A 27,324-nucleotide genomic window follows, 5' to 3' on the forward strand; every position below is an offset into this window, starting at 1 on the left:
AGCTCATGGTACTTTTGGGGTTCTGGTGTAATGTGAGACGAGCCAAGACTGTCCAACTTTCCTGCTGCTTTTTATCACTATATATTTTTCTGTTTTCTTTTTCTCCCATTCTTTATGATTTAAAAAAAAATAAAAAATTTTAAGAAAATATTTGACATGTTTGCAGTATTTGTGACCTGACTGTGTAAATCTTTACACCTTAAGCTGCAAATTTAACAAAATAAGCCCTGTTTTATTCTCATGTATATCTAATGAAAGCATTTGTTCAAATCACTACCCCCAAATATTGAACATCAGTCTTACTGAGCAGAAGTATGTAAAGTGTCGCATGTGATTTTGTGATTAGCTTCTGTCCTCTTTTGATTGTGTGGAAAGCTAGGCATGAAACTTGACATATTTTGTTAGTACATTTAGAGCTAGATTGACGTATTTTAATTTGAAGAATAAAGATTTATGCCGACAGAGCAAAGTTTCTCACCTGATGTCATTTTAAGACAATAGATGGAGTATTTATTTATTTATTTGTTTGTTTTACGTGGACAATTGGACTGTATGTTCAGTTTAATTTATTATAGAGGCAACGGTTTTCTTTATTTTTTGATTAGAATTAGCTTTTTCCTCTATTTTCTTTTACCTTTTGGGTTGTTTAAGTGTCAAAAAACAACAAGACAAAAAAAAAAAAAAAAAAAAAAAATTCAAAGCCAGTAATATATTAGGGTTTTTAAGTCTTCAATAACTCAAAAGATAAAAGAAAGATGGTGTAAAAACATTGATTAAAGTCTTAAAACCCCCCTTTTTTTTTGTCTTGTTGACAAGCGTTGATATAAATGTATTACCAAAAAACTGTTGACTTTGTTTTTTTAATACAATATTCAATGTTTTTACACCATCTGTCTTTTATCTTTTGAGTTATTTGAGTCTTAAAAACCCTAAAAAAAATAATAATAATAAAAAAAAAAAAAAAAAAAAAAAAAAAATATATATATATATATATATATATATATATATATATATATATATATTGTCCTGTTGACTAATGTTGGGTTAAATTTATTACTTTCTTTTTCGCAATACAATGATCAATGTTTTTTTTTTACCATCTGTCTTTTAACTTTTGAGTTGTTTAAGTCTAAAAAACGAATATACTTCAGTTTTAGAGGTTTATTTTTTGTTTCTTTTTGTCTTGTTGACAAGTGTTGACATAAATGACCAAATAATATTTTTTTTGTTTATATTTTAATACAATGATCATGAGTTGTTTTAGAGTTTTTTTTGTTTGTCTTTGTGTTGTTGACGAGCGTTGAGTTGAATTTAGTACCAAATTTTATATATATAAATTTACATGTTCTCAATACAATGATTTTTCGATGCAATGTTTTTTTACCTTCCGGCTTTTGTTTTTTTGTTTGTTTTTGTCATGTTGATAAACGTGAAATCTATTACAGCAAAAAAGTATCAGGTTTCTTTGTTTTGTGTTAAAATAGTACTTTTTTCCATGGTGTCTTTTATCTTTTGAGTTGTTTAAAAAAACTAAACATTACTATTTTTTAGTTTTTTTTTTGGTGTCATGTTGACAAACGTGTCGATTGGTCATCGTTGAGTAGTTGTCATGTTGCCTTTCATCTTATTACAAGTTTGGCAGCTCGGAGCGCATCAAATACCCATTACCTGCGTCTCTCCAACAATGTGACGCTAATACAAATTACAGCCTTTACAGTATGATAATATCTCTCGAGCGAAAGAGGAAGTCGGCTGCCATTCAGTTTGCTTTCATCTGCCGCCAATCTGCCGCATAACAGGTAAACTGCTGTGAGCTGCACTTGCTTGTATAAATTTACCCACACAGTCAAGTCTTTGATTTCATCAACTCATCTAATTCAAATGCGCTTTTGAAGGAGCCCACATTTTAAGGGTAGACACAGAAGAGCCAATTTAACCTGGAGTGTCTGTCTCATTCTGCGGGGCTTTCTGTTTGAAGTGGCCGGTCAGCTTGAACTGTCTGACTTCTGTCATTTCGATCTCTTTTATTTCTCCGCCGAAATGTATACTTCAATCCTCCCTACAGATGCTAGAGTGGAGCAGGTATCATTAAACGGAGAAAATGAGAACGAGAGAGTGCGAGAACGTCGCCGAGCATCCGACGCGGCTGGTTTGTTTTCAATAGGAACTGAAGGCAGGGCCCTTTTCCTGGGGCCGCTCGCTGCGCTTGTTGATATTGAGTCGAGCAAACACTCTCTGGGATGTCCTGTCGGGCGTCCGGCCAGGGTCGCAAATGAAAGTCACATGTGAGGAATCCTGCCTGTGCGGGGATCCTCTGAGCTCGAGCCGGCCCCCGTCTCGCTCCCGGCCTCTGAGCTTAATTAGCTTTTTAATGGAGGTGCCACCAAACGTAGCTTATTTACCGGCGCAGATAGCGGCTTATTTTGATGTGCGTTGCGTCTCGGAGCTCTTTGAGGCTCGGGGTTGTTATTTTTCTGAGTAATGCTGTGGATTAAACGTGCATCTTATCTTGCGCTGTTGTGATTGTTGAGCTCTGCTCCGGCCCCCTCCCTCGCCTACTGAAGTATATATGCAAATACATTTGGACACTATCATTATAGGCTACTTAATAGGACTTCATTAAGGGTCCGCCATGCAAGGCAAAAGGAGGTTGCCATGGATACGGCGCCGCTTAAGTACAGTATATTATAATGTTTAGCTGCCTGTTACATAATCGTTGTGCTCTAATGGTCCATTTCAGGTCATATCGATCGGCGATGAAGAACATCATTAAGATGAAGAGAGGCCGGTCTTATGAGTTTGCCATTAATCTTAGGTTTTCTTTATGTTTTAGAACTCAAAAAGAGAATAGGGGTATGGATAGATCAAACCATGCCAATCGGACTGAGGTTTTCTTGCCTTGTGAAATGGTAAGAACATCCTGATTACTACAGATGCAACAGCCTTGAGCAAAAATCTAAGAGAAGCTGACCAGGATTTATGTATTTATTTGTGACCCTGGACCACAAAACCAGTCATCAGGGTCAATGTTTGAAATTGAATAAGCTTTCCATTGATGAATGGTTTGTTAGGATAGGACAAGATTTGGCTGAGATACAACTATTTGAAAATATGAAATCTGAGGGTGCAAAAAATCTAAATATTGAGAAAATCGCCTTTAAAGTTGTCCAAATGAAGTTCTTAGCAATGCATATTACCAATCAAAAATTAAGTTTTAATATATTTACGGTAGGAAATTTACTAAATATATTGATGGAACATGATCTTTACTTAATATCTTAATGATTTTTGGCATAAAAGAAAAATCGAAAAATTTGACCCATACAATGTGTTGTTGGATATTGCTACAAATTTACCCATGCTACTTTATGTATGTATTTATTTATTTAATATTACAGTATTAAATGCATATGCAAATATATTGTAAATTTAATTAATACTAAATTATTACAAATTTAAAACGTATTTTATATATATTTAATTCTATAGAAAATGAGATGCATGACTACTAAAAATCATAATATATAATAATGAATTAATAACAATAATAAATTAATAATTATATATAATCAATAGTTATATATGCCTTTGTTGGAATTGTTGGAATTGCAGATTATTATTATATTAATTTTTATTGGTAACGCTTTTGTAGATTAGGACACAAGGGGGAACTAAACCTTCTGTTAGTCAACCAACCCGATGGTTATTGACTTATACAACAATCTTAAATTGGGTAAACAGCAGCTGGGGTGCGTAACTCATAATGAAGGCTGAAGGCGTTTAATTTACATTGACTGTGATTAGGCACTAAGATACTTTTAAATTTGCAGTGTTTGAGTGTCACATTTTGTTTCCAAGCCATACATGTGCAAATAAGTGTACGTTGAGTGTACAGGCAGACCCTCGGCTGAGAGTTTATTAGGGCTGTTTACAAGCGCGGAGTGCGTTCCACAGGCTCAGTCATCAGCCGAATGGATCGGAGGCGGAGATGAGCTCAAGTGGATAACTCTCCAGCCAGAGAACAGCTTTAATGCTGCCGGCGTTTCTGTGAGGCCTGAAACGCACATCAGACTCTCAGTGAGTGCACACTAGCTCAGCTTAATCTGCTGTTAGCTCAATCTTTAGTGCTGGTCGACCAGTAGGAGTTTTCTTTTTCTTTTTTTCTTTTTTTCAAGGGCTGATGCCAATATCTAGAGAGCAGGGTGGATGATATAATACCAGCATACTGGGTTTAATTGAAAATGTGGAACTCGACATTGAATCTAATTAGGTATAAACAAAGATTTGGCATTTTGAAAAAGATGCATAATGAATATTTCTAGGTCACTACTTAAGTATGTAATTTTTGTTCCAGTTATCTTGTACAGATGGTCAGATTTTTAAGGCTACTTTGGATCATCTAAAATCACGCAAGAGAACATGATAATAAGATATTATACTAGTGGAGTTTATGCATTTTTTCCAACTTGGTTGAATTTTCTAATTTTTTAAATATGACCCTGGACCACAAAACCAGTCTTAAGTAGCATGGGTATATTTGTAGCTATAGCCAACAATACATTGTATGAGTCAAAATTATTGTTTTTTCTTTTATGCGAAGATCATGATCATGAAGATATTTAGTAAAATTCTCCCAGGTAAATTTATCAAAGCTTATTTTTTGATTAGTAATATCTATTGCTAAGAACTTCATTTGGACAACTTTAAAGGCGATTTTCTCAGTATTTTATTTATTTGCAACCTCAGATTCCAAATTTTCAAATAGTTGTATCTCGGCCAAATATTGTCCTATCCTTACAACCCATGCACCAATGGGTTTGTATGTTCAGCTTATTTATTCAGCTTTCAGATGATGTATAAATCTCAATTAAAAAAAAAAGACCCTTATGACTGGTTTTGTGTCCAACTTAATGCATAGTACAATTTAATGGCAGCAAATTAGATTCATACACCTTATTTCACACTTATTACTTACTGGAATTCACACACATACACACAAAAAAAATGGCTTTTTATTAGCAATTGACAATCCTGTCAGATTTTAAAGCTGACACAAGGGGGAGGTAACACCTATGTTTATCAACCAAGGGACATAACAGTTCAAATATCATTCAATTAACAACTAATATTTAGCATGTATGAGCTTCACTTGTGGTTTTATTGTTCTCACTGGTGTGATTGTGAAATTAAAACAGTACTTAGATGCTTAGTGTTGTGATTTTTGTCACTGTGAATGAGCCTAGTGGTGTCTTGGCTCCAAAAAAGCCCGGTTTCCCCCTCTTGACACCTTTTGGAGGCTCGGGGCAGGGCGTTTTGTGTCTGCTTTAATTGAAAATTAATAGTTAGAGGGGTTGCCATGGAAATTATGCCAGCGCTCAGAGACACCAGCTCTGCCACCGCACGAGTCCATCCCCCCCTCACCAGACACTTTCTTCTGCATGCGCTCGAGAGCCGCTGCTGGAATTGTTTGTCCTCATTGACCTTGCGGTCCAAAGCCCTGTGAAATGAGGAGGAAAAAAAGCGAGAGAGTTAAGTGAGAGGCAGACAGAATAAAACCAGATATGAGTGAGAACCGAGAGCGGCTAACAAGCCCTAAAAGCGGCACGACGTAGCCCGTGGCATTTGCGTCGAAATGTAAATATGACACATCAGGCGCAATTCCTGCGGTGACGCCAAAATCTGGAGGCCTTCCATGCCTGCCAGTGCAACCTTTTACACTTCCTCATTGAGCGTTTGCCCTAGTCTAGAGGGGTGGAGGCCCAAAAAACAGCGTTGGCTTGAGCTCAGCGGTTTCTAATGATATCATACAGTTAAAATATATTCCAGCAGAGCTGGTAGATAATGTGCTACGCTGAGCCTGTTATATCATGCTCAGAGCTAAATTTTTTTTTAGCTAAATAAATCTGTCATGCTTGGCTTGGGTGGATCGTGCACAACGTGAAAGTTCTTGCTCACTGTGATGTGTGCATACCTTCTAGAGTTGTATATGAGGTTATTGATTTTACTAGAGCTTGAATACAGAATTGCTTAGTTGTCCATTTCTGTAGAAATCATGTGCGTTTACGTCAGTCTTTTGTATTTGAAATCTGCTCCCACGTTTACCAACAGCTGGTTCCTCGCTAACGTTCCAGCGGCGTCTACGTGAACGCTCCCCTCACTTTTCAATCTCCATGTGGCGATGGGAAGCCTGCAGCAGATGGACTTGGTTTTGCATCTGCCGCGTGCAGACTGGCCTTTGTACTCCTCTCCTGGGGGAGAGCGTGGCTCTCGTCTCTGCGAGCGGATTCCTGTCTGCGGGAGCAGCTAGGAGAAACATCTGTGGCATGCGGAGCGAGAGAATGGGGAGAATGGGTTAACAAACACTGTTAGATTACAATGCAACGAATACGAAAATGAAAGATTTTGAAAGTTTAATTACATGCAGTAAATGACTAAATGTGCAAGTTTTTTGTTCTTCCTCATGCAAATACTTCCCTCCTAGTGTTTTTTTTTTTTTGGCTTAGCTTGACCTAATAGGGAAAGCAGCAGGCGTATTTATTTATTATTTCCACTATACTATCACTCAACTTGCTAAAGTAGCCCTCCATCCATCTCGAAAGGGGGGGAAAAAAAGGAAACGCAGGAAAAAGAAGTGCCACCCCTCCACCTCCCCACCCTGACAATCAAACTGCTGATTTTTGTGTACGATTAGTCCTCGGGTGCCAAAACAATCAGAGGTCTGCTTGATTTGTTTTAATTACAGGCGTAAAAATACCACGGGTTTCTCGGACGTGATCGGGCAAGAGGCGCTCGTGTAAATACCGCTGTAAATAGTTCACTGATGATGGCTTTGACAGTGAACGTCAGCTAGTTTTTTCTTTCTTTCATTCTTCGTACCCCCCACCTCTCTCTTTCCCCCCTCCTATTTTTTTGTGCTCTGATGCTGTTGCCTACCAGTGGCATCCTATTCCTCATTTTTGATGCAAGTTAATGCTTCAAGGCTTCTAAGAATATCTTCAAATGCCTTTACCTTCAGGGAGTGGGATTGTGTGTCGTTCCTCAAAAGGTAGGTTACTTTTTCTTTCCCGGCTGAGATTGTTGCATGTTTTGGTTTTTTATTTAGCTCGCTAGTTTGACTTGCAAGGAGGTCGCATGCTGGCTAATCTCATTCAAGCGAGAACGAATACCAAAAAAAAGCAGGCAGGAACACGTACCTCGCGTTTTAAGGGCTCGGGACGTCCTCCGCAGCTGGCCGTCTGTGTTAAATCCCCTCTCGGTTGGAGTCTGAATGTGGGAGAAAAAGGGGAGAAGAAGAGAGAGAAAGTGTGTGTGCGTGTGCCGCGAGCCGCGCGCTCAAATGAGAGCAGCGAGAGGCTGCTGGCGGAGCGCGATCCGAGTGTCCGGCTCCGCGCGCAGGCTGTGAGAGAGACGCTGGTGCGCACGGTCACACACACACACACACACACACACACACACACACACACACACACACACACACACACTCTCTCTCTCTCTCACACACACTCGCTTTCTTTCAGTCAGCAACTCGGTCAGCAAGACGAAAGACTTCTCTCTTTTTTTTTAAAAAAAGATTGAAAGAAAGAAAGAGGGAGAGGGAGAATTTTGAAGAGCATTTTTAGATTTGGAAGCCCAGAAGCACTAAAACCTGCAATGATTAGTTGCATTTTTGCAGAGATTTAATGTTAATGATTCCAGTATTTCCAGTGCGTCACAAAAGGCAGAAAACCTCCAGGTCAGGGCGACACATTTCCATTTTAGGCACTTTTTTCATCACCTCCCCTCGTTCTCGGCCGGTCGCACGGCTTCCCAAAGCCCCGCGTCTCCTATTGGGCCCTGTCTGTGCGCTGTCGTAATTGCTCGGTGACAAGTGGAGATGAAGGAATAATTGTCAGGAGATAGGGGTCGTTTTTTTTTTTTTTTTTTTTTAATGGGTGCACTGCCGATTTAAGTATGCATGAGCGACGCGTGAGGGACGGGGCCAAAGAGGCGCTTGTTTATGATGCGAGTCTGTATAAACACAGTTGGAGTGATGACACTGATAATCGCACGCTCTTCCCTGTGACGCCCGACTCTCCGCGAAACACCCTCTCCAGCCTGCCGTCCCACACCGCTCACCTGCAGGTAATAAAGCCACCTTTTCCTCCATCCATCCATGCTTTCCTACTTTCATCCATCCGTCGGGTCTTTTCACTCTCGCTGTCATTCCTTAAGGCTTGTGCCGTGCTCCGGCTTGGTTTGTGGGCTGCTTTCATCTGTGGGTTAATTGCTGGTGATAATGGCAATGACGATAATGAATGTGGTTTTGTGCGGGTGTGTGCGCGCGTGCCGTTAAGTGTGTGTGAGTGTGTGCCGAAGAACAGTGTGCTTTGACTTTGTCTAGTCGGTGATTTTATTTGAAGTGAAGTGTTTGTGGAGTTTACAGCGTGTTGATGGAAATTAAATCATTTGAGTGATTTTTATTGTTTTTTTGTGTGCTGTATATTAATATTTGTGAGCAGCTGTTGTAACTTTTGTTGGCTAATAATTGTAAAATTCCAATTAGATGTACATGTGTGTGTGTTTTTTGTATGATTTAATATTTTTTTTAATTTGAAAGAGTTAAGATTTCATAGAGCCACCTAAAACTTAAACAAGCCTGTCCTATTTTGGAGGTGGGGTCAGTAAAATGATTAGCCCTCAAGTACTAATTATCCCTATCAAAGGCGGGCAGATAATTTGTTTACTTAAATATTCATAAGGGTGAGCGACGCTCGCTATTGGGCTATTGTGAGCATATTATTAAGTTTTTATATGGCTTTGTGCTGGAATGTGGACGTGGTCTTCTTTATAATTTAATACCCTGATGCATAATGAGCTGCATGATTACTACATACTGTATAGAGAATCAGATGGATAATTTACATTGTTCTCCAGAGTCTGTGTTTAATAGCTTGTTTAGTGGGATAAAATTAAATGCTGCATATTTGGTGTTTTTTTTATGATGCAAATCCCCTCGATGAGCCTTGTTGTACACTCTAAAATAAAATAAATATGACAAATAAACAAACGAAAAATGTAAAATCTAAATTTCAAAAACTGTTTAACCAAAACACATGTTTACCTAGATTTTGTCTTTGGCAATTAACACCGCTCATTAGCCAAGGCGGGTATTTGTTTTGAAAGTTTAACCAATCACTTTGTTATGCTAATTGTGATGTAATTTAATTTGAGTCCCGTAATGATGATGCCGCTATTATCCCCATAAATGATGCAGTTAAGCATCACAGCCTTATTTGCATGTGCTTGAAGGGGGAAGCTGGATGAGACGACGCCAGCATCACTCTCGTTTTCCTCCCTCTGTTCTCCCACGTCCCTCCGGGTCCTCCTCGGCCTGTCTGAGCTCATTGATGATCAGCCTTTTTTATCTGATATTTTAATGCGAAATGAGTCGACTTGTTACTCTTGCCGCACAGATGTAAATTAAATAATTGAAATAGCAGACTATTAAAAAATGCAAATGGATTTCTTCAGTCGAGGCATCATCACACAGTGAAGTCATGGAGAAACGATTGATTTGTATTTTTAATTTTTCTTTATGTGTGTGTGTGCATTGTACTACTTTGCAATCTACCTCCTCGAGTTCACATTTGCACATCAAAGTGCTTCTTTGTTGGCGAGAGGTTAATTTTTAATCCATTGATTTCATGGCCTCTGGTTTGGACATGCAGATGGTGGCTGATTAGTTAGCGTGTGTGCGGTTTGAGTTCCTGCAGTCGTGTGGTTGAATTTTTAAGAAAAAAAAAAATCAATTTGAAAAGTCCTACAAGAGCTGCTTCCCTCTTTAAATGCACTTCTGAGAACCCTTCAGCCCGGGCTCTCGCTCTGTGACTAAGTCTCCCTTAAAGACTGCCCATTATCTATTTTGTCGAGGTTTTAGACTCGGGGTAATTTTCCTCGGGAAAGATTATTTTTCTCTCGACCAATCTCGCCTGTTACCGCCCTAATTGGTTACATAAATCTTGTCGGGTATGAATGAGAAATGTTGGGGTGTTGTCAAGTGTAATCTTCACCCTTATTTACCAATTCATTAAGATCTATCGATGCAGGACCGGCCCGAAAGAATGACAACATAAATCAGAGCGGTGCGACATAATGACCCTAATCAGCCTCAAATAAGTGGAAACGTCACCATGAGCTATGTCTCTCCGCGGTTTCGTGTCTGTGTGGCGGCACCAGGGCCGTCCCGGTCGTTAACACGGCCGCGTGTCCCAGGCAGGGGCGAGCGCCCTTGCCCCCCTTCACCCCAAGGCTTTTAATCTCGCCCCACACGCAGCCGGTGTCACAAAGGATAATTGCGGCATGAAATGAAATGAAATATGCATTTGAGGCAGGTAAATAGTGTAAGACGACGGATAAATAGTGAGAAAGAGAGCGAGGGAGAGACTTTCTCTTGCTGCCAGAGATGATTGGAGCAGACAATGGGGCCTCCTACTTTTATAGGTCAATTACTGGTGATTAGGTGGGCTGAGTTAATTAAAGAAATTACCCAAAATGCAAGCGCAGGGACTGCTTGATGAGATACCAGCGTCACTGTCTAGTCACCCACTTTTGGAGCCGCTCTCGTCCGAGAGGGAGGTGCTTGCAGAGTAGAATTTGAATCAAATGGAAAGACTTGAAACACTCAGGGTTTTTTTTTTCTTCTCTTTCCTTTCCGGAAGTGCTGGAAAATCTGAACGAAACTCTGGCTTTGTAGGTCACGTTGTTTAGCATTTATGAATTATGTGTGTTTTTATTTCTCAAGGATTTGGTTTTGTTTCAGGGCTTCTTCAGGATTATCGCAGCTTTCTTTGTCCCCCTCAGTCTTTTTTTTCTCTCTCTCTCGTTCTTTTCATCTCCCTCTCCTTTTCTCCTTCTTTTAATGTAAATAGCCCAGAATTAAGTTCTGAACATTCAGCGCTGAATGAATCGAATCACAGATGGTCTATTTATCCTGAATTGAATTTTTTTTTTCTCTTGAATGTGTTCTCATTTTACCACTGATAACAACACTTGATTCGGTTACTTTGCATACTATTAATCCTGAAAAGCGATGTATTCATCCTCCCTTTTCATTTTTGAACTCGTGGTATAAATATGATTTCCCTCATGCTCTTTTTACTCTGTAATCTCGTCCATTGTCAATCACTTTGAAATCCCTCTATCTGAGAAGAGGGGGCCTGTAATATTACAGCACATTCAGGTTTAGAGAAGAGTCATTAACGGTGTATGGCGACCGCTGGCATGCACGCTTCAACTTTTAAACAGTATTTTTAGCTGTTCAGTGGCAGTTTTTTAATTAGCATATTCTCAATTTCACATGGGATGGAATTCAAACTTTGCATCATCGTTTTCAAAATCTGGCATTTTGATTTATTAAGCATTCCCGACTGTTAAATATTGGCGTATAACAGAGCCGCGCTGCTTTATTTTGTATGCATTGTAACTTATGGCAATGATGAATTAATTTCAGTGGAGCACAGAATTTGTGATTATTTTAAATGGTATCCATATCTTAACTGAATCAGAGCGGGTGAAGCTAGCAGACTGTGAAATGTAATTTTTAGTATTTTTTTTTCCCGTCTTTTTTCACCCTTCCTTGCAATGTTAGGATTCCGGGCACCTGAGCAATGCACTGATAATGACTAGGCTTCTTGGATCACAGAGTCTGCCTTTCCGATGCCTCCCTGAAATAATCATCAAGCTCTTTTTCAGGTCTGTTCTGTGCGTCCTATCAGGGGAGAGGGCCGCCGGTTTCCACGGGAGGGGAAAAATGAAGTGGATGATTTCTGTGAGTGTGTGTGTGTGTGTGTGAGAATGTGTTAATGTCACAGTCGCAGCCTCCGGTGCCCCTTTTTCAGCGACTTGTATAAAACATATCCCGCGGTTTCCGAGCGCCTTAGATGATGGAGGGCTTAGAATCACGATATCCGAGCTCCGATAAGAAGGGTGCCGCGTTTGATAATGAGGCAACGTTTGTGGTTGTAAAATCAGATCAGCTCAAACGAGGGTAACTTTACTCCTTCGTGATGAGGACTGTGTGTGTGTGTGTGTATATGAGAAACATCTGGGCTATATTTGTGGCTTTCCCTCCCCACACCTTTCTTTGCAAACCCACCCACCCGAAATCACAGGCGTAGCCCTTGAATGCGTTGTCAGAATCCTGTCTGGGATTTTTCACCTGATGGAAAGGACAGATTTGCACAGCCTACGATTCGAGAGCAAACATTTGCACAGCCAGAAAGGAATCGCAAGCGTACTGTTACAGCGTTTAAGGCACAAAAAACACACTGTGAGATCCAAATAACATCTTTTATTTTAGAAACGCAGCGATTTGGTTTTTATCAACTGACTTACTTTTATGATGACTGTTATCAAGATAACACAACTTGGTAAAATGATCAATTTTTGCCTGTGTCAAATTCCACACCAGTAAGAGCTGTAAATATGTCCCAATAGCATGAACCCTTGACCCCGGTGGGTTTTTAGGAAAAGACAGTGTGTTATAATGACAGGCAGTTGGCCCCAAGGGTCAAAGACGGAGAAACGGCGGTCCTACAATGGACACGAACAAAGACAGACTTTGGGTGCCGGCTTTCTTCCTCCCTCTCTCTTTCTCTCTCATTCACACTCACGCTTTCGTCCATCTCTCTCAGGCGGTACAGTACCGTACTAGACTCTATCCTTCACTCAGTGTCATTCAGACACGTACCCCCCCCCCCAATCCTCCTCGCGTCCGCTCCATCGCGTGGAAACGATCGTGAGCGAGGATGTGTTTCTAATTGACATTGTAATTGGCAGATTTGGATGCTGCCTTCAGATGGCTAATTAATTTATCTCACCGCTGTCATTAAGGTTAAAGCAGCACCTGATCTCTCTGAATACACTTTGCATACATCTGCATGAGCATTACGTTCGGTTAGACACCTACACGCCAGTTGTGGATCATGTGGATTTAGAGGATACAGTGTTAATAATGTGTGTTTCTATAATGACAGGATCAGTATTCCGCGCCATTAAACCCAAAACCAAATTTGAAGGAGAAAAGTCGTCTTTTTTTCCCTCTTCTTCTACCCAATATTACATCGAAATGTCATCTATTCTTTAGTTATTTCAAAACATGTGTTTAATTCTACGAATAATCAGTTCATAGAAATCATATTTGAATTTCCACAGTGCAAACTGGGATTACAGTGATCTGAAATGTAATTTTAATTAGGGCTTTTTTTTTCCACGTTTGAGTAAGAACAGTGTCCTAAAGTCGTGGCTCACTTTTTAGTCTCCTTCATTGTGGCATTAAAAAACACTCCATTACGTTGTTCATAAAATTCGCGTAAAGGCAATCAAGCGGCCCTTCTCTGAATATTTTAAACATGGGGCATGTAAAATTTATGCCTAATTTGAATACTTATTAGTCGCCTAATCTCTACGGCAGCTTTGTGTTTTTTCTTCAGGAGAGATTCGTCAGCCCTCACACTGTGCTGAGTCTCTCTCTCTTTCTCTTTCTCCTGGTCTGTTAATCTTTTGCACTTTTGTTTGTTCCCAAGTTGACCAGTGCATACTGGTTAGGTGGTGTACTTTTTAAATGTAACCCTCAAAAAAACAATAAGACATGGTAAAATGTCATTTGCTGATTTGAAAAGCAGCCATGGATTAGAAGACTGTGTCTTTGTTGTGTCATGCGTTTGATTAGCGCCGTTCTTCTTTTTTTTTTTCTTCAGTGCTGTCGAGTTACTGTACGCTCTCGTTCAAAGATCACTGCTAATTGTCCGTACGTAGCAGGTGACAAAATTGATGTGTTTAATCTGTGGAAAGAAGGATGGCGGAGCTGTCAGGGAAATAAATGAAAGTGTTGCTGGAAAAACGAATCCCCTCTAAACATTACACGAGATTAGGGATATTTTATTGTGCGTGCTCACCATTAGCGTAATTAATATTGTTTATATTTGAATGCGCTGAAATATGAGACGGCCCATCGTCATTTTCTGAGAGAAACAAAATGGGTAGAGAGGAGGGGGTTCGATGAATATGTGAATGACGGAGTGTGTATTAAGGCTCTTGTGGGTGTATTAGCTATGCAGAACACACCTTGAATTGCGTTTGTTGGCTCGGACGATTCTTTTATTTATTGCAAGGATCTCCACAGATCTTAGCAGGGTTCCTGTGAACGTACACAACATTTATGCAGGGAAAATGATAAAACATTTATTACCAGAGAAGAGGTAATATGCATAATTTATGCTGTTTTTAGCACAATCATTAGTGATATTCGTGAAAGTTTTTTTTTTTTTTTTTTTTTTCCGAGCCACCACTCTCCCCTGTTTTCATATCTAATAGATGGCAGGGAAAATTAATTTAATATCTTTTCATTTATTTGCCAGAGTAAAAATTGACGTGTGCGATTTTTGTTCTGTTTGAATTTGGTGTTTGAATTTTAATTGTGCTCGGCGGACGCCGCTAAATATACGGAAATAATGAATATTTGAGTATGTGATTAAAATAAAAAGGAGGAAGAGAACTGGCCTATAAGTGACAAGCTTTTTTTCTCTCTCTCTTCTCATTTGACTAGCAGGCGAATTTTATTTAGCTTCAGCTAAAAGAAAAGACCATTATATCGTTCATCACCGTACAGAAGCATGTGATTTGTAATTCCCCCTCTTCTCCCCTCACCTCCTGTACCAAATTTTAATTTTGCATGATTAGCTGTGCGTCATTAAGCAACTCCGTTCAGTTCGAGGCGCAACGGTGATATTTTAAGACGTTTGAACAGGGGGGAAAAAAGGCTTCATACGTTCATACGTGTTACACTTCCTTTTGAAATTATTCACAGCACATTGAAGTCACTAAATATATTTTTAAACACACTACTTGATGTTTATCTGTGTGTGTGATGGTCGACATGCAAATAAAAAAAAAGCATGCATTAAGCACAATTTTTAAAAATAAAAAATAAAAGCCAGGAAGAAATGTGCATCTCTTTGTATTGCTTCATTTACACAGTGAATGCATAATTCCTCCCCCTCCCCCCGTTAAATGCTTTAATTTGCAAAGGGAGCAGGGGTTGATAATGGAAAGCTTTTTTTTTTCATTCTCGCCCCCATTTTTCCTTTTTCTTTTTTACCCCCCTCTTTTTTTTTTTTAGGAGGCAACTAAAGGGGATTGTAACAAGAGCCTTAACCGGTGCCTCTTAATCACTTCTAGGTATTAAGTCATGATGCAGGAGTCGGCCAATGAGACAATAAGCAACAGTTCAATGAGTCAAAATGGAATGAGCAGCCTAAGCAGCCAATTAGATGCTGGCAGTAGAGATGGAAGATCAAGTGGGGAGACGAGCAGTGAAGTAAGCGCAGTCGAGCTGCTGCATCTGCAACAACAGCAGGTAAGTTGCGTCTCTCTCCCCCCCGTCCGTTGTCATCCGCCGCGCTCTGTCTCTTTCTCTCTCTCCCTCCCTCTCTTTCTCTCTCTCTCTCTCACTGGCTTGCACACAGGGCTCTGCAGGCAGCTTTTTGACTGACACCCTTCAGTTGTGCACATTTAAACAGGAACTGGACTGTTTTTGTTGTTTAAATCTTGTTTTAATTGTATTTGACTGTATTTAGCAGCGGTGTTTATTTAAGCATAGCTTTGGCTTTTAATCATCAGGAGTTTTGTACTGAAACCTGGCTGTTTGTGACTTGTTTTGGGGGTGTTTTGGTCCTTCTTTCATAAGTGTGCTGGCTGAGGCCGTGCGTGTGTGTTTGTCTGTAAAGTGCGGAGCTTTGCTCGTGTTTCTTTGTTTGTGGCCACTAGAGGGCCTCCTTATTTGACTTCACAACACTTTATGGGCTGCCAGGCAACTCGTTCACTCTAGAAACCTCAGCTGACCAGTGCATGTTGTATTTGTTTCAAAACATATTTGCGTAATGGCTATATGCACTGTGCAAAATAAGCAAAACAGTTCTGTGCTGTATGCATGTATGTATATATGTGTATGTATGTGTCTCAGTGCAGTGAATGATGGGTTTGACAGCTCTCCAAAAGCGCAGCATGAGAGGTCAGGCTGAGCTCAGGGTTAGTCTGCGGGTGGTGTGGACTTTGTGTGTTCACTTATTCACTCGCAAGTGTGTCATTGGATGTGAGTATGTGTCTGAAAACAGAATGTGTGATTCCTCAGGCATTGTTTGTTTTGTTTTCAAGGATTTAAGCAAGATTTGGAATACTTTTTACTTGTTTTCAGTTGCCATGCGAATGTTTATACTACTAAAATGCTTAAAAGTAGGCCAGATAACTCCAAAATGATGCATTTTAATAATGCAAAAATATATATGTTTTTGTAAATATATATTTATAATAATAATAATAATACATTTTATTTAAAAGGCGCATTTCTAACACTCAAGGTCACCGTACAGGCATACATAAAAATTAATACATAATACAAATGATAAAATAATGCAAGAAATAGATTAAAATTAATTAAAATGACAGATGATGGATGCTACAATGAATAGGCTTGTTGAAACAGATTTGATTTTATTTGATAATACTTTAATTATTATTTTAATTTCATTTATTATTTATTCTTTTTTTGCAGTTTAAGTTAATAGCTGGGTCAAATACAATAAGTGTAATACTGCTTTAAATTTCCCCAAAAAATGTAAAAGTTTTCTGTTTAATTTAATTGCATTTTTTTTTCTGAGCAAAAAATAAATTTCATACATTTTACCCTAATTTACAGAAGACAGCCACTAAAAGGCATATTTACAACAAAAATCAATTTATGAAATTCAAAGACGAATTACTTTCACCCCAAATACTTAATACTTAAGTTTTGCCCATTTGTCATTTAAAACACAATAAAATTTAATATGCTCCTTTATTCTTTTATATTTTTTAATATGCAATTGTAAATATGTGTTGCACTGAATGACGATGTAACATTATTTCAACCAAAGTTTGACATTTTATTGTCCGAAAACTTAAAAGTAGACACTTTACTTACATTTAATGTCTTTTCTATGGACATATAATCACTTTTGTAAATTTGTTTTGACGTCTTTGACCCAGCTATTTTTTTATTATTATTATGAGTGTGTGTGTGTGTGTGTGTGTGTGTGTGTGTGTGTGGATGGGTGTGAGTGGCTCAGTCGTGGTGACAGCAGCTGAAAGCAGCCCATGGGCCTGTGGGGTAAGACAGGATCAGTGTAGCAGAGTGAAGTGTGTCCTGCGGCTCTTTGTGGGCCCCTCCGAACACCCCCCTCTTCATAGCCACCCTCTCCAGCTGGTGATTACAACGGCACCCCCATCTCACGGCCTCTCCTCCCATTCATCATCACACCGGCCGTCTCTCTCTCTCTGTGTGTCTCACACACGCGTCTGATTGGGGTCAACCCCCCCGCTTTCTCATTACTGACTTCTGTTTTAACCTGCACACTTCAGCGTGTGCGAGATAGAGATCAGTGTTTGGTGGTTAACGCTGGCCTCTTCAAAAAAGTGTTTTTGTAAACTTGTATCAAAGCCATTATTGGTAATAGTTGGTATTTGTGAAGTGTTAGTAGCTGATGTTGTTGTTGTTGTTGTTGTTGTTGTTTTGGAGTTGTTTATTATTATAAACATAATGAAATATTTAAAAAAAAATTACATCTCAATAATAGTTTTATATTAATTATATGAATCTAAATGTGTATACAAATATTTATATATTCAGTTTGTATTTGTTATGATCAATGTATTATAAACAGACTGAAATATTACATTATTATTATTATTCTAAACATTTTGAAACTTAAAAAACATTGTATAGTCTTATATTTATTGTATGAATTTTAAAGTGTGCACAAATATATATTTATATATATAGTTTGATTTCTTATCAATATATTATAAACAGACTAAAATATAAAATTATTATAAACATTTTGAAATTTAAAAAACATCTCAATTGTAGTCTGTTAATTATTATATGAATTTAAAATTGTGCACAAATATATCTAAATATAGTTTGTTTTTGTTCTGATCAGTATATTATAAACCATTTCAAAACAGACTAAAACAGACTGAAATGTAAAATAATAATAATAATAATAATAATAATTATTATTATTATTATTATTTTTATTATTATTATAGACATTTAAATATTAAAAAAGGAACATGTAAATTATAGTCTTATATTTCTTAAATGAATTTAGATGTGTACACAAATATATATTTTTGTATAGTTTGTATTTGCTGTTATGATCAATATATTATAAACGGGCTGAAAACAGACTGAAATATTACACATTTTTATTATAAACATTGAAATATTAAGAAATAAACATCGCAATTGTAGTCTTATTAATTATATGAATTTAAAAGTGTATAACAATATACATTTATATATTAAGTTTGTATTTATTGTTCTTATCAATATATTACAAACAGACTGAAATATTAAAATATTAATTGTGAATTCTAATGAATTAATGTAATATTTATTTTAAGTGCTTAATTTTTTGTTATTGTTAAACTATAGTAATATAAATAGTAACAAATGTTGATATAAATATAAATGTATATAAATATGCATTTAATATAAAATAAATTGTAAAAATGTAAACAAATCTAAATTATTTAATATAAAATACATTGCAGATTTTGTGTTACTGTACAGTACAGTAAAACCAATAAAGCAACTAGCCACAGAAGCATCTAACGATATTATTATTATTAATGTTATATTGATGATAATGATGATGGTAATGATGATGATTTTTATTACTATTATTATATTAATTAGTATATTATAATCACTGTTATTGTTGTTACTTGTTAGTGGCATTGGTTAATATTTGTATTTATTATTACTGTACACAAACAATTACATAAAAAATAATATTATAAATGTGTATATAATATAAATATAATCCATTTTTAAATTAGATTTTATATTACAAATAATATTCGATTAGTTTATTTATTTTTTGTCATTGGCTTCATATTTGTACTTTGCAATGAAATATAGAACCATCTAACCATTATTACTATATTATTATACTATTTTAAATGTTTATAAAATATATAATTATTTATTATTAGTTTTATTATTATTATTAATAGTAGTAGTAGTATACTGTTAGTAATGTTAATAATGTTAGTTTTACAATATACAATATACATTGACAAATAACATTAAGTGTTCAGAATAAATATGAATAAAAATGAATTTTTCTTTTTCATTTTTGTTAATAATTAATAATAATCACTAGTATTATTATTCCTGTATAGCTGCATATTACTTGAATAGACTTTGTGTTATCTGTCTGTAGATAATCCGCACTAAGAGTGGAAGAAAAGGGCAGTGTAAGCAGAAAGAGTGAAGAGAGGAGAGATAAGTGTCATAGAGACAGTGGAGAGAGTGACAATGTTTCACTTACAGAGAGCGAGCGGGAGAGCGCAGACAGACACATTGAAATGAGTGGGCCAGCTAACAGGCCTCGGGAGGCTTTTTAAAGGGAGGCCAGGTGCTGTTAACTTCACAGTCTTCCTGCACAATTCCCTCTCACACAAACGCCACAGTCAGAGAATTCCTACACATCTGCCTAATAACCACCTAGATCTCTGAGTTTTGGTGCTGTGTGTGTGTGTGTGTGTGTGTGAGAGAGAGAGAGAGAGATAAAATGCTCAAATTAAAAGTAACTGTTAGTAATTGCTACCTAACTAATGTTTTTGTGCATTGTCAAACTTTTATACTCAGGAAAAAGCACAGAAATTACAAATTGCCTTGTGAATTACTAGTATTATTATTATTTTTTACATTATGTGTTGTGGCTATTTAACTTTTTCTGAAACTATTTTACATTTGCAATACATTTCATTTCCATATTAATCTTCTTATGGAAGAAGTATAGCATCACTTTGTTTTTTATTGTTTCTGACAAGAGTGGTGGTTAAGGACATGGACTTCACTGATTTGTAGGCTGTTGTTAAATGAGCTTTTAATGTTGTTATATATGTATAATGGTGTGTGCATACAAGAATGTTTGCATTGATCTGTAGATAATGGATTCTCTAGATGATTGTTCGAGTTTAATAATCTGATTGCATGGATTTATAGTGTGGTTAGCCACACTCAGCAATTGAACTTCCTGTCTGGAGAGGAAGCTCTCTGGGGAGTATTAGTAAAAAGAGCACAGTTTGCATGCATTTTAACTTCATTCATTAGAATTCAATTATAGATTCTGCAGTGTTTTATACTATGTCGACATGGCATTGCATCTTGGAATGTTTCTGTTTTTATTTATTTAATTTTAGATCAGTTCAGCACTTTTTATTAGCCACTCTTAAACATGTATTTTTGAATGTCGTGTCCAGATGCACAGGACATTGTTCATTTTATATTTTTTCCCCCCTGCTAACAGCGATTGTTACAGGAAGCGGTGTGTAAGTCACTGGCCCGGTGTAGAAATGACAGCAATTAACCCGACATTTTAGCTTGAGGAGAATTTAAGATGAGACGCCTGACAGCCAGTGTCAGCCATATTTTCCCCGTCTTCTTCAGGTGTAAGAGCAAATGAAATCGGAGGTAGTATCGCAGTTGAGGGAGCCACTCGGGAAGGAGGGAGGAGGTGTCCGTGGAAAACGAATTATCTTATTTTGCAGTTATTTACTTCATTTTCCACAACGCTTTCCAAGAAAACACCTGGAAAATGTGCACAAACAGAAGCCTAAAAGAGAAAAACCACAGTGCTAATTGATATTCAATGAGTCTGACTCCATCATCGCCCCACAAACACATTAACACACATGCACGCATTCAGAAGAGGTGGGAGGGAGCGTCTCTAGGGGTCCATTGACTGTCATTCAGGAGGGGAAAGTAACAAAGTAACGCCGAGACACCACACAAACAGCCAGTCTCGCTTCTGTCTCCCCCGCCGTCCACCGGGAGCTGCGAGTGCAACATCTTCAGGCAGGGTGATGACGGCTTTCGCCGCTCATCAGCCAAATAAAAGCCCCTCTGATGCAAATAGCGCTTTGCCCTTGAGCATAATTTAAAGCAGTAATCACCCCTGGAGTCTCTACCGTGCAGATAGCGAAAGCGAGGTGACTGTCTCATTTACACTCCAGCACAAAGAAGCTCATTAGCTTTATCACACCAGCCCGAGACTCCTCCACTACAGTGTGTAAATAAAACACACACACATACGGTTTCACCAGAGCCACATTTCATGAAGCTCTCACAAAGATTGGCACTGGAAACAAAATAAAACACGTTTCGGTGACTTGCCGCTGTACCATTTCACTATCAGCAGACATCGTTTTGACATATAGAGGCGTGCTGCTTCTCGCGATGACACTGCAAGATATAAGCCTCCCCGTGACGGATGCGCGTGCTTCGTTCCTCCCCAGACAACAGCAGGCATTATTCTATTATCGCCACAGAGCTCAGATCCTGGAGTGGTCATTTGTGTTTAGGCCACATAACATGTGGCTGTATGGAATTTACAGTGCGCCTGCAGTAGTAACTCCATTTCCCATCGGCCTCTCCAGAGACGGAGCGAAATGTCAAGCCGTGGCTTTGAAAGAGAGATCGAGCGAGGGACAGGACGAGGAGGGGGGTAGAGAGAGAAAGGAACAGAGTGAAATCTGCTGGAAACAAACACTCATGAACATTCCTCATGCTTGGGCGGCACTAGTAGCGTCATGAGGGGGAAGCACAGGTCAAAGACGTGCAGGTGAAACACACACCTTCAGCCTTAGAGTTATAAATGAAATGAGCAACGTTTGCACATTTAAGCAACAAGGGAAAATTTTCTTTTTTTTAACTGAAATATTTATATATTGCAAAGGAAACCCATTGAATAAAAAAAGGTTATTGAAACTTGAATCAGAATTCTGGCTTTTTTTTAGAATTGCATGATACAGATTGGCAATTCTGACTTTTTTTCTCAGAATTGTAAGATATAAACTAGCAGTTGCGAGTTATAAAATCAGAATTGTGAGATATAAACTCGCAATTCTAAGAAATACAGTCAGAATTGCGTGATGTAAGCTCACAGTTGCGAGTAAAAAAGTCGGAAATGTGAGAAGTTTGCAATTGTGAGTTATAAAGTCAGAATTGCATGATATAAACTTACTATTGCAAGGTATAAAGTCAGTTGCAAGATATAAACTCAGTTCTGAGAAATTAAGTCAGAATTGTAAGATACAAACTCACAATTGCAAAAACAGTGTATATCTCTTTTTTTTTCTCAGAACTGATAAATAAACTCACAACTGTGAGTTATAAAGTCAGAATTGTGTGATACAAACTCACAATTGCGAGTTAAGTCAGAATTGCAAGATACAAAGTTTATATCCCGCAATTCTGACTTTATATCTAGCAATTTTGACTTTATAACTCACAATTGTAAGTTTATAATTCAGAATTGCAAGATTTAAACTTGCAATTATGAGGAAAAAACATCAAAATAATTTTTAAGTGTTTCTCTTTTACCTTACCGGTACTTATGTAGTCCATTTTATTTTACTTTATTTTATTTAGCATGTTATTCTATACTCTTGTAAATACCACTCTGTTTTCAATGTCTACTTTTTATTTTATTTTATTTGATACCGCTTTATTGATTAAATGGTGGAGAAGGCTGGGAAAGAGTGGGTTATTGGGAAATGTTATGGCATTTCCCTGATTCAGACTCTCCTTGACCCCAACCGAGCACCACGGCTCAATGTGTTAGCGTAGGAGCTAACCATTAGGCCATGACTCTGACCAGCCGCTTGTGTTTAGCAATTACGTTTAACCTCTGTGTGTAAATAAAACTCCAGCAGTCGGCCGGTCAAGATCAATGACCACTTCACATCTCATTTCCTGCTGTTTTGATGTTTCCTAACAGCCATGCCTGTGGAAATTAACGGTACTGAAATCTATAACAGCCCTCAGGGCAGAAGCCTCCACTGGAGACGTACTTTGGATTTACGCCATCAAACCACTGTTTTAAAACTGTGGGGCAGGTGCTTATGGGTAGTGTAGTTCTTTTCCCAAACCTAAAACACTGTATTTCTCAAAGCAGGTGATTCAGGGCAAGGCCCCCAAGAGCAAGGAGTCTTTTAGACTCCCAACACAATAAAAACATGATGAGGAAACTGGAGCATCCTGAACCTCATCCTCCCAGTATCTCTGACAGCCTATGACACCACAAACCATTTAACAGAGCTTAAAAAGCTCACATATGCAGATGCCCGGCGTCTTAAGCTGACAACCAAGAGGCAGGATTTTCTAGAAGGCAGCTTTGGAGCCTTGTGAATTTAACAAGCATGTCTAGTATTACAGTTTCTCCCCGGTTTATCCATGAATAGTAACAAATCAGCCTGTGAAACGCCTGCCTGGGGATGTTTGTATGTGAAGGTTTTCTGGAGCAAATATTAAAATGATGTAAATCTGGTTAAGGAGTTGAGGGCTACGATTGCCAGAGCTGTTCTCTGTTCTCTCCCCCCGTTCCTCCCGCTCTCTATTTACTATGCGCAAGGTAGTCAGATGTTGCCACTCTTCCACTTGAATATTTGAATTCCATAATGCCGGAAGAGAGCGAGCGAGCGAGAGAGAGATCATATGAGTGGCGTCTGGCCTGGCTCATAGCTCACTGCCCCCAGACACTGAATACATATGTAAGAGACCCTCTCAGCTTGCGGCTCTTCAGGGCTTTTCAACAAATGCTGTAAATAAGCCCGGCCTCAGCTTGCAAATACACAAGAGGCTTTTCAAATGCACGCACATGTCACTTAGCCCGGGCTTGCAGGCTTTCTCAGTGGGTGTTATTTCTGGGGGCTCGTCCGGGACACTTTTTATCTTTAAAGTGTAGGATCGATGCTATATCCCCTCTCCGTCGCTGTCATTTCGGCCCGAACATCTCCATCACGAGCCGGAGAACCGAGAGCGTTAGCATGCGCAAAGAAAGAGAACTAGTGTGCGTGAGAGGGATTGAGCGAACGCGCCGATAAGGAAACGCTGTCGTCGTATGCAAAACATGAATTAAGGTTGTGTGTGAGGCTTCATGCTTGATTTGACGCTAAGCTGATATTGCTTTCACGCTTAAATCTTCCAATGCTACTCCGTTTCAATTGAAATGTGATTGTTATTGCTAGAGGTATTTACCAGGAGTTATTTGATGCATGAATTTGCCCGCTAGGTATTTTCTCAGTTGTGTGGCAACATAGAGCACTTGTCTCGGTTTGGCTTAGCAGAATCTGTTGCTGCTAAAGAAATTAGCTGTATTTTTTTACCCTGATTAAGAGTTTTTGGGGAGCTTTTATAAAACACTGGAAACAGCAATACGATCAGATAATGAAACCAATCTTCAAAGCCAAGTATTGTAGTTAATTTACTTAGGCACATTATGTAGGTTTTTTTCATTAAAACATCCAAAAAACACTAGAACAGTGTTATATATTTAGCTGACTTGTGTACTTGCATTATCCCAAATGTTTCAAAGAATGTTAAAATCCAGATAAATAAGCAATTTTAACTGTTTTTCTTTGTGGAAAGACACTTTAATATGTACAGTGATGTTATTAAAAATAGTATACTAGCTCATCCATGAACATGATTTCTGCCCGAGTCCCATCGGTTTGCATCAGCTGTGGGGATGAAGGCAACATCTCCTATGATTTCAAACTCAATCACGTCGTAAACAAATTATGCCTTTGTTTCTTTGTTTGTTTTAAATATGCGCCCTCTAGCCATGAAAACTTACATATTTTGCCTTTAACTACTTGTTTTGGTTGTGCAGATGTTGTCTGTTTTGACATGTGGCTCATCCAGTCTTATTTTATAGCAAGTTGTGGTTTACAGTGCCAGGCATACATGCGATCTCTATCATTTCTTCTGACGTAGATCGTAATCACTTTAACAGCCGAGCCGACGTAATTGTCTAGTTATGGTCAGACGTGTTATGAAGGGAGTGATGATGCTTCAGGGATGTTCATCAAAGCGTAGAAAAGAGGAAAAAAGAGTAAGGGAAGGAGGGGGGATTTCTCTCATGGTCGAACTAAGTGAACGACATTGTGATGAATTTTCTTGTTAGGAGAAATTACATCCACTAAGTTGAGCTACCTCAGCATGAAATTGAAAAAGAAGCATTTCTTGGCCATTTCCATTCTTGATTCAATGAAAGATGTAGATTAGCTGTTGGGAGGGGGAGGGAACTGCAAAAGTATGACTTTGTTCACGCTAGGTTTGCGAAATAAACCTCGTAAGAAGCCATATAGGCCCGTCAAAGGGTTTGTTTACGGGAGCGAGTGTAGTCAGGCAGTTAGCCGGCTGATTATAGCAGAATACATGGCATGTGAATACACAGCGCCGACGTGTTTGAGTGAACACGTATGTTTATCTGCGCGTTGAATGCATCTTAATCGCCTCACGTCTACGTCTATGTGTAGCAATCCATAGCTCTTTGTAATCAGCCTGAAACCCTTAGAACAGATCCGTCTCTCTCACTGAAACGTTGAGTGATAGGCGTTGTGTGTCAGGAGGGAAGATAACTCTACCCCAGCTCAGCTCACTCAAAAGGTCAGGCACGCACTGTAATTGGAATATTCACAAGACAAACGCCACAGATCGCTGGCACACGTAGCCGGGAGGGCCCGGGGCCCCAGCGCTCCATCAGCAGGGAGGATTGACGGAGATGCATTGGCCCACCACCAGCTAGATGTAACGCTATTAACTCCGCTGATCTGCGGCGCAGCCCGACGCTCATTGAGATGGGCCGGGAAGATCCATCACCCAGGCTGAATGGACTACCGGCCCACCGCGAACTAATGACAGTTGAACACTCAGGTAAATGGACTGAAAACAATAGTTTGTCTTCACCTGGAGTGACTCGTGCTCTTGTAAGCCGATTCCATTTCGTGGTGATCATTTTTCCTGCGCTACTGAAAAGTGTTCACCATTTTTGCACGTATTTTCCAGCTGGAGGAGAAACCGCATATTGTTCCACAACATGCCGGCTGTGGTTAGTTGCACCATAATCAGGGGTTTGTGCTTTACATTGAAGGTCACAAAGGGGCCAGTCGACCTTGTGGGTAACAGTGTAAGAGCTCAGCGTGGACCACACATACACACTCAGACATATGCTATTGACTTTTAGAGTGCTGCCAGGAGGGTGATCAGGCGATATATGCAATTACCTAAATGAGGGTATATCTTATACCCTTAGGTGAAGCTACTACAGACTAACTCTAAACTCGAAATGTACACCTTTCCTACCTATGGTACATATGTGACCCTGGACCACAAAACCAGCCTTGAGTAGCATTCGTAGCAATAGCCAAAAATACATTGTATGCGTCAAAATTATCGATTTTTCTTTAATGCCAAAAATCATTAGGATATTAAGTAAGGATCATGTTCCATGAAGATATAATCCTATCCTAACAATGGAAAGCTTATTTATTCTTTCAGATGATGTACAAATCTCAGTTTTCACAAAATTGACCCATATGACTGATTTTGTGATCCAAGGTCACATATATGTATGTTTCATCACAAGATGCATGGAGTTTGTTTTTCATTGTAGTCGTGTGTATTGCTGTTGACACCCTGCACAAACACTTCTTTTGTCAATGGGACTGAGATTGGCGTCTCTCTCCCCTTCTGCGAAGAGTCTACTCTTTGCCTCTAGCTGTGTACTCTGCTGTCTGAGCCTCTTAATAAGTTCTTGTCAACAAACGCTATGCCCAAACGGCGAACGAGTCCATTCGCTCGGCCTGACAAAGGCTCGGTGCTACTCTTTTCCTTCTTTTTTCCTCCGGCCTCACTCTAAATGAAGTGTGGCGTGTGCTCTCTCTCTCGCCCCTCAATGCAACATTTATAAAGAGGTATTCCTCCGACCGTGTGACGCTCAGTGGCGTGGAACTGCGAAAAAGAGATGGATCATAATCACTTGAAATAGAAGCCAAGTGCATCCGGCACACGCTAGGAATTGGGAACTCGTTCGCCGCCTCACTCTTCCTTTATTTCCTTCGCTGACCTGCACTTGCTTGCACGTGTTGATGGTGTAAGTGAAAAGCAGTCGCCTTTCTTGGTCGTGCCTCTGTAAGGAAGGCAGATAAAAGGCCCAGTAGAGTCACCTTATCTAAACCCAGATGATATACAGCAGTTGAAAGCAAGGGCTTTACCAAAGCCTGCCGTTGAGAAGCAGGGAGGGATCGAATTTCATAAAGTAAAGGAACCAGACAGAGATGTGCAAGAAACAATGTCTGAGCTCCCAGAGAGATACAGGGGAGAGGCACTAGGTTTCAGAACTGGTCTGTGATGCCTCTTTAAGACGTTTAAGCACCTTTAAAATGAAATGC

General features: G+C 38.9%; 1 protein-coding gene across 4 annotated transcripts in view; it reads left to right on the forward strand.

The window, feature by feature from the left end:
• foxp2 (forkhead box P2) overlaps nucleotides 1-27,324 on the forward strand; it is a 111,762-nt gene that overhangs the window by 30,002 nt on the left and 54,436 nt on the right. For all 4 annotated transcript variants that reach the window (XM_073838595.1, XM_073838596.1, XM_073838597.1 and 1 more), the window contains exon 4: nucleotides 15,217-15,394. In XM_073838595.1, the coding sequence (XP_073694696.1) occupies nucleotides 15,227-15,394 (168 nt within the window). In that variant the 5' untranslated portion in view covers nucleotides 15,217-15,226. The remainder of the gene's footprint in view (nucleotides 1-15,216; nucleotides 15,395-27,324) is intronic.

Source organism: Garra rufa, chromosome 4 (genome assembly GCF_049309525.1).
Source record: "Garra rufa chromosome 4, GarRuf1.0, whole genome shotgun sequence".
Lineage (NCBI taxonomy): Eukaryota > Metazoa > Chordata > Actinopteri > Cypriniformes > Cyprinidae > Garra > Garra rufa.